The 7,138-nt window shown below is 27.8% G+C and overlaps 1 protein-coding gene across 1 annotated transcript in view; it reads left to right on the top strand.

Moving 5' to 3' along the window:
- The window catches only part of LOC117168815 (eukaryotic translation initiation factor 3 subunit G-like), an 11,065-nt gene extending 8,452 nt beyond the window's left edge, over positions 1-2,613 (top strand). The window contains exon 3 of the mRNA XM_033354654.1: positions 1,940-2,613. Within this exon, the coding sequence (XP_033210545.1) occupies positions 1,940-2,349 (410 nt within the window). The 3' untranslated portion in view covers positions 2,350-2,613. The remainder of the gene's footprint in view (positions 1-1,939) is intronic.
- Positions 2,614-7,138: the final 4,525 nt, after the last annotated feature.

Genomic DNA, 7,138 nt, shown 5'->3' with positions numbered 1-7,138 from the left:
GGATTAACTACTGTTGGGTAGGTGAACATATTCCCAGAATTTAGAGACAATCGAAAAACATGACTTTTTGAGTTGGGGCAGTTGAGGAATAATGCCCCATATAAAAAACTTAATTTTCAATTTTTTATTGACAAAGCCTATATGCATTTGAAAGATAATGACTCAAGCTTTAAAATTACGTTGGATTTTTTAAAATATATGTATTTAATATATAATATATGCATTTTATATGCAAACTGTTAAAAAAAATAAACTATTGAATATTTTGACTTAAAATTTTTTTTAGAATATATCGAAAGCTTCCTTTAAAAAATTGTTTTTTTACCAAAAAAATCCATAATTTTTTTCCCCACGTAAGAATACGCTAAGATTTTAACTGAGTCTTCATTTCTTGTATCAGTACACGGAAACAATTAGTATTTTATTTTATACCAAAAAAAGTATATTTATTCTGAGAAATGAAGGGAGAAATTTTGTGAAAAAATGAACTACCTATTTTTAGCAAAATAACTCATTTTATTTATAATTTAAACTGTATTTAAAGTAAAATTTTATTTAAAATTATTACAGAGAAATGTAATATCAATAAATCTGAGCATTTAAGAGTATTTCAGAAACTTTTTTTTATGAACCTGTAACAATTGAAGCACATATCAACACTGGTCAATACACGCTGGGCGTAAACACGATGAACATCCTCTCGTGGATCTTTCTGTCATCTTTTCTTTTACATAAAGAGTATCGTTGAGAAGAGAGATTAACGGGTCTGATTTTACGATGTCGAATATCTATATTTAATATCTCTCAAGTTGATAGGCACTAAAAAAAAAAACAAATTTACTCCAAAATATTGATTTCAAACGTACTTACCACATGGGGGTATTTTATACACCACGCAATTTTAGACGGCTATAAAAAATATACTAATCGACCCAGCGTGATTTCATTTAGCCTGAAGTATAGTTGTGCTCTCTAACTATTGACAAGTGTTGCTATAGACCCATTTTTATTGAATTTAGATACTTAACCCTTAGTGACCACACTTGGGTCCCAAAGACCCAGGCGACAAAAATCGCTATAAAAAAAAACTTTGGAATATTTTTACTTGACATTTTTTTTTAGAACTGTCTAAGAAGTAACTTTAAAATATCATGTAGGTCGTATTGCCAAAAATTACATTTAAATATACATTAAAAAATGTTGAAGTCTAAAAATTAGAAAGAAAGACTATTTTCATTTAAAAATTCATAACTTTTTTAATTTTCGATATTAGGGACTAAAAATTTAGTTACGTCTTTTCCAGATGTACCACGTTGAAAAAAATATGGTTCAGTGTATTATTGAAAAATTATATTTATATGAGTAGGCTATACACAGTAGGCATGAAATTAAGACAAAATAAAGTGATCTTCCCTTAATTTTATGTTACTGCAATCATTATACATGGAGACGCTGTGCTCTTGGCAAACAACACGGCGACAAAAGGCACATCCCGTCTTTGTTTTTCGATCTTTTGTTGCCCTGCAAATAGTACGCTATATGTCTTTTAATAAAAATTTTGACATTGACAAATATACTTTCTAGACTCGAGAAATCACTTTCGAACGTACTGACCACACTTGGGTCCAAAGGACCCAACTCCATTTTTAAAAAGCTGCTAAAAATAAACTAATAGTCCCAGTTTCATGCTAAACGTCCTAAAGCGTAGTTAAACTCTTCAACTATCAACGAATGTTGCAATAGACCAGCCCCCTTTGCATTAAGGTACTTAAAATTTCATTACAAAAGACCTCTGGGTCCCAAAGACCCACGTGTGGTCAGTAAGGGATAGATCTAAGAAAATATAGGCCTGGGGTATTTTTTTTTTGCCCCGCGGTGGCAAGCAAGGGTTAAACCCGACAGAAAATTGATTCCTAAATGTTTTAATTTTTCCTTTCAGATGATAAAAAGCCACTGATGAATGCTGCTGGTGCTGGTGCGGCTGCCATGGCTGAAATCGGGAAACCACAAGGCAGTAAATACGTGCCGCCAAGCATGCGAGACGGCGGAAACAAGCGTGGTGACTCGATGCAAATGCAGCGACGTGACGACACGACAGCTATTAGGATTTCGAATTTGTCGGAAAGTACAACCGACGCCGATCTGGAAGAATTGGTGAAACCATTCGGAGCGATTCAGAAACTCTACCTGGCCAAGGAGAAGCCAAGCAATGTTTGTAAAGGATTCGCTTATGTGCACTTTAAGTATAGGGCCGAGGCGGCTAAAGCTATTTCCATGCTGAACGGTTACGGATATGATCACCTTATTTTGAACGTTGATTGGTCCAAGCCTCCGGCGCAAAATAATTAGAGGGTTCTTGGAATCAGATAATTATAAAGAGTTCGAAAGTCACTTATTTGAATAATTGACGAGCGAATTTGAACGGCAAGGGGGTCGTAGACGTTTTTTCTAATATCAGACAACACTAAATATCAGAGAATTTTTTTTTTTTTTTTAGATTTATTTCTCGCGCTGTTCTTTTTGAGAAGTTTCAATCAAATTTATTTTTTACTATTCGTAGGGATATTTATCCGTTGTATACTAAGGGAAATAATAAAGAAACTGGAGAATTTAGGACTTGTGTTTGTAATTGTATTTAGTTTTAAGGAAAATTAAATTTGTTTTTATTAGAAGAATTGGAATTTGTGAATTCTGAATGGAAAAGTTTTATTTGAAATATTCCATATTGAAATGTGAGAAATGTTTTGGAAAAGTTCATATATTTAGGAACTTTCAAAATCTTTAAAACCTTTGTAAAATCTTTTGAAATCCTTTTAAATAAGAATTCTTTTAAATTCTCTTGGAATGTTTTTAAAAAGTTTTTGGAAATGATTGAAGTCTTAGAATTCTTTTGGAATGTTTGAAATACTTTTGAATTAGTTAAAAGCTTCTAGAATATTTGGAACTCTTTTGGAATCCAAATTTTTTGTGAAATCTTAATCAGCAATTTTTTAAAGCTTTTGAAATCTTTAATATCTTCTGAAATTTTCCAACATAATCCTTCTAAAATATTTGAAACATTTTGCAAATAAAATATTTTTAGAATTAATTTTTGGAAACATTTGGATATATTTCAAAATTTTAAATTCTTTTAGATTCTTTGAAATATTTTTGCTGTGTTTAAAATCTTCTAGAATATTTTTTAATCTTTTGGAATCCGAAATCTTTATGAAATCTTTGATGTTTTCTGAAATATTTCTAAATATTGTAGAATCCTTGTAAAATCTTTGAAATATTTCAAATCTTCAAAAATAGTTTGAAATATTTAAAATCCGGAATATTTTGAAATTTTTTTAATCTCATGGAATCCAAAATCTTTGTGTAATCGTTTGGAATCAAACATTTTTTTTAGATCTTGTGAAATCTTCTGAAATATTTTAGAATCTTTGTGAAATCTTTGAAATATTTTGAACATTCGGAATTTTAAAAAAAATGGTTCATTCTTTGTGAAATCTTTTTGAAATATTTGATGGCTTCTAAAATGTTTTTAAATATTTTAGAATCCTTGTAAAATATTTGATATATTTCAAATCTTGTGAAATATTTAAAATCTAGAATATTTTTAAATCTTTGAAATCTCTTAGAATCCAAAATCTTTGTGAAATATTCTGGAATCAACCATTTTTTTGAATCGTTGAAATCTTCTTAAATATTTTGCAATATTGTGCAACCCTTGCGAAGTCTGAAATTTTTTGAAAAATCTGAATTTTAAAAAAACTTGAAATCTGTGAAATATTTTAACATTTCAAATTTGTAAATTCTTTCAGAATGCTAAAAATATTTTTTTTATATTTAAAAAATTCTTGAATATTTTGAAATCTATGAAATCTTTTAGAATCCTTGGGATATCTTTGAAATATTTTCATATATTTGAAATCTTTTTGTAGTATTGAAAATGTAGAATATTTTGAAATCTTTTAAATCTCTGGGTGTACAAAATTATTGAGAATTATTTGGAATAAACAGTTTTTTTAAATCTGATATCTTCTGAAATACATTAAAATATATTAGAATCCTTGCATCTTTGAATATAGTTGAATCCTTGGTATATATTTTGAAACTGAAATATTTTGAAAATTCTGATTTTTTTTAGAACTTTCCAAATCTTTGTGAAATCTTTAAAATCTTCTGAAATATTTTGATATATTTAAAATATTTAAATTCTTTTATAATCTTTAAAGTATTATTGCTATATTTAACATCTTAATATCTTCTGAAATATTTTACAATCTTTTATATTCCTTGTGAAATCTTTGAAATATTTTAAATTTTTTGATTTTCTTTAGAATTTTAGAAATCTTTTTGAAATATTTAAAATTTTCGGAAACATTTGAATATATTTCAAATGTTTAAATTCTTTAGAGTCTTTGAAATATTTTTTCTATATTTAAAATCTTCTAGAATATTTTTTACTTTTTAGGAATCCAAAATCTTTGTAAAATATTTTGGAATATCATGAAATCTTTTATGTCTTTTGAAATATTTTTGAATATTTTAGAATCCTTTTAAAATCTTTGAAATATTTCTAATCTTAAAAAAAATTTTGATATATTTAAAATCCTTGAAATCTTTGCGAAATCTTTTGGAATCAACCGTTTTTTTTAATCTTTTGAAATCTTTGATTTCCTCTGAAATATTTTACAATATTATAGAATCCTTGTGAAATCTATTAAATATTTTGAATATTCGGAAATTTAACAAAATTGTTAATTCCTTGTGGAATCTTTCAAAAAATATTTAAAATATTTTTGTATATCTCAAATCCCTAAATTCGTTAAGAATTTTTGAAATATTTTTGCTGCATGTAAAATATTCTAGAATATTTTGAAATCTTTGAAATCTCTTGAAATCGAAAAACTTTGTGAAATCATTTGGAATTAACAATTTTTAAAAATCTTTTTGAACGTTTGAAATATATTGATACATTTAAAGTTTTTAAATTCTTTCAGAATATAAAAAATGTTTTTATTTTGTTTAAAAGCTGCTTGAATATTTTGAAATCTTTTAAATCCCTTGGAATTCAAAATCTTTGTGGAATCTTTTGAAAATTTAAAATCCTTGTGAAGTCTTTGAAATATTTTAAATCTTCTGAAATATTTCGATATATTTCAAATCTTTTTGTAGTATTTAAAAATATTTTAGAATCCTTGTGTCCTCGAATATAGTTGAATTCTTTATTTGATATATATTTTGAATCTTTGTAATATTTTAAAAATTCAGATTTTTTTAGAATTTTAGAAAACTTTGTGAAATATTTAAAATCTTCTAAAATATTTTTGATATATTTAAAATCTTCTAGAATATTTTGAATTCTTTGATATCTTCTGAAATGTTTTTAAATATTTTAGGATAAGCAGGAAGTAAGACATTCTCGATTCTTACGTGTAAAGCGGTCTCATGAGCACATTTACAATTTTTTTTTTAATTCATCCTTATTATTTTCGCATTAAAAAAAATGTAATAATTATGCGTCCGCTTTATGATTGTTAATCTAACATGCCTTCCTAAAACTAGAGTTTAAAATCGATTAAAAGAAAATCTCACCTCTCTTAGAATTTTCCGAGGCACTCCTTCCATCTAGGATGTCTGTCAGTTTGACCGTCTTGTAGACTTGTGAAATTTATTGCCCTATTTCGAATTTTATCATTTAAAAAATCTATATTATCCATAGTTGCTCTCCAGAAAAGGTAATTAGCAAGCAAGCTTTTTGGTGTATATTTTATAAGTTTTTCGAAGTTGTCAAAAAAAGTAAGCGCGCTCACTATTATTGGTTCATTGTCATCGATTACGATGCTGGTTTTGTGAAGTGAGAAAAAAGAATTAAAATATTTCTTCCAAGTAATACTCGGATATTTTTTTGCAAGATTACACACTTTCATTGGCAGTAATATTGAGTCTATCTTCGTCACTGATCGAGATCTGGGATTTTAAGATATTTTAATAAATGAACTCCATTTGAAATTGGACCCAGCCTTTAAAAAGGTATACTGGTTGACAAAATTAATTATTCCCTCCAAATTTTGATCATAAAATAAAACAGAAATATCAACATTTTTCTGAAATGATACACTTTTTATTCAAATAGTGATCTGAAGTCTAACAAGAAGCAAAGGTAATAAAAAATAAATACAATCGATTTTCTGAAACACCCTAGGGTGTATTATGAGTACATTTTAAAATTTTCTAAAACCTTGAATCGGAAATTTTGTTCATCAAGTGAGAAAGTGATCTCCTATTTTTTCTAGATTTAAAAAATGATTTATGTTCAGAAGTCGCTATATGAATTTCTTTTGGCTGAAAACTTCGATTTCTTAAACAAATTTCTTTCGTTAGAAAAAAATTTGAAGGTGCTGAGAACAATTGTTACTGTTTGAAGCAAACTTAAGTTACTTTTCATGTATAATTAAAAAATAGATTTAAAAAAATAAATATAAATATAATAATGCTAAATAAATGAAAAAGTGAGTAAGTGATTGAATGAATGACTGAATTCGCACGCAAGCTTATCGCGCCTAGGGCTTGCTACTCATGGTTCTCGCGCTTCGCGCTCAAAAGTATATTTATCCCGCGCTTCGCGTTATCCTCATGATCCTTGAGCATAGACTTTTTAAAACTAAAGGTGAAAGCATAAAAAATAGTGATTTGGTGATTGTGAATTCTCTTTTGTTGAAGCTCCTTCGTCTTTAACGAACACATTCTCATCACGTATCTTGTGCTTCGCACTCAAGTTTATCCCTGAAATTCTGTAACATTCACATATATCTACATTATTATAATTCATAATTGCATTGGTATTAAAACAGACGTAGTTTCATTGTCCCGTTTCAAAAAATGCGCATTCTTTAAAAAAGTTTTGTTATTAAACATTTTATTGCAACTTTTGTCGTGTTTCCGTAAACTTAATTTGCTCGTTTTCAATGTTTTTTTTATGATTTATACTTTACGCATACGGTCTACTGCGCAGCCTTATTGTTTTTAACATCTAAATTATATATATATATATATATATAATCAAACTGAAGGGCCTATGACAAAGCCACCGAACGCGTCCTCGGGTTGCGGATAGAGGGTCCCTGTACCAAGGGTTTCTGCTGAATAT

The sequence above is a fragment of the Belonocnema kinseyi genome, chromosome 3 (genome assembly GCF_010883055.1).
Source record: "Belonocnema kinseyi isolate 2016_QV_RU_SX_M_011 chromosome 3, B_treatae_v1, whole genome shotgun sequence".
Classification (NCBI taxonomy): domain Eukaryota; kingdom Metazoa; phylum Arthropoda; class Insecta; order Hymenoptera; family Cynipidae; genus Belonocnema; species Belonocnema kinseyi.
The sequence above is the reverse complement of the archived record's forward strand: the minus strand, read 5'-3'. Positions and strand labels throughout refer to the sequence as shown.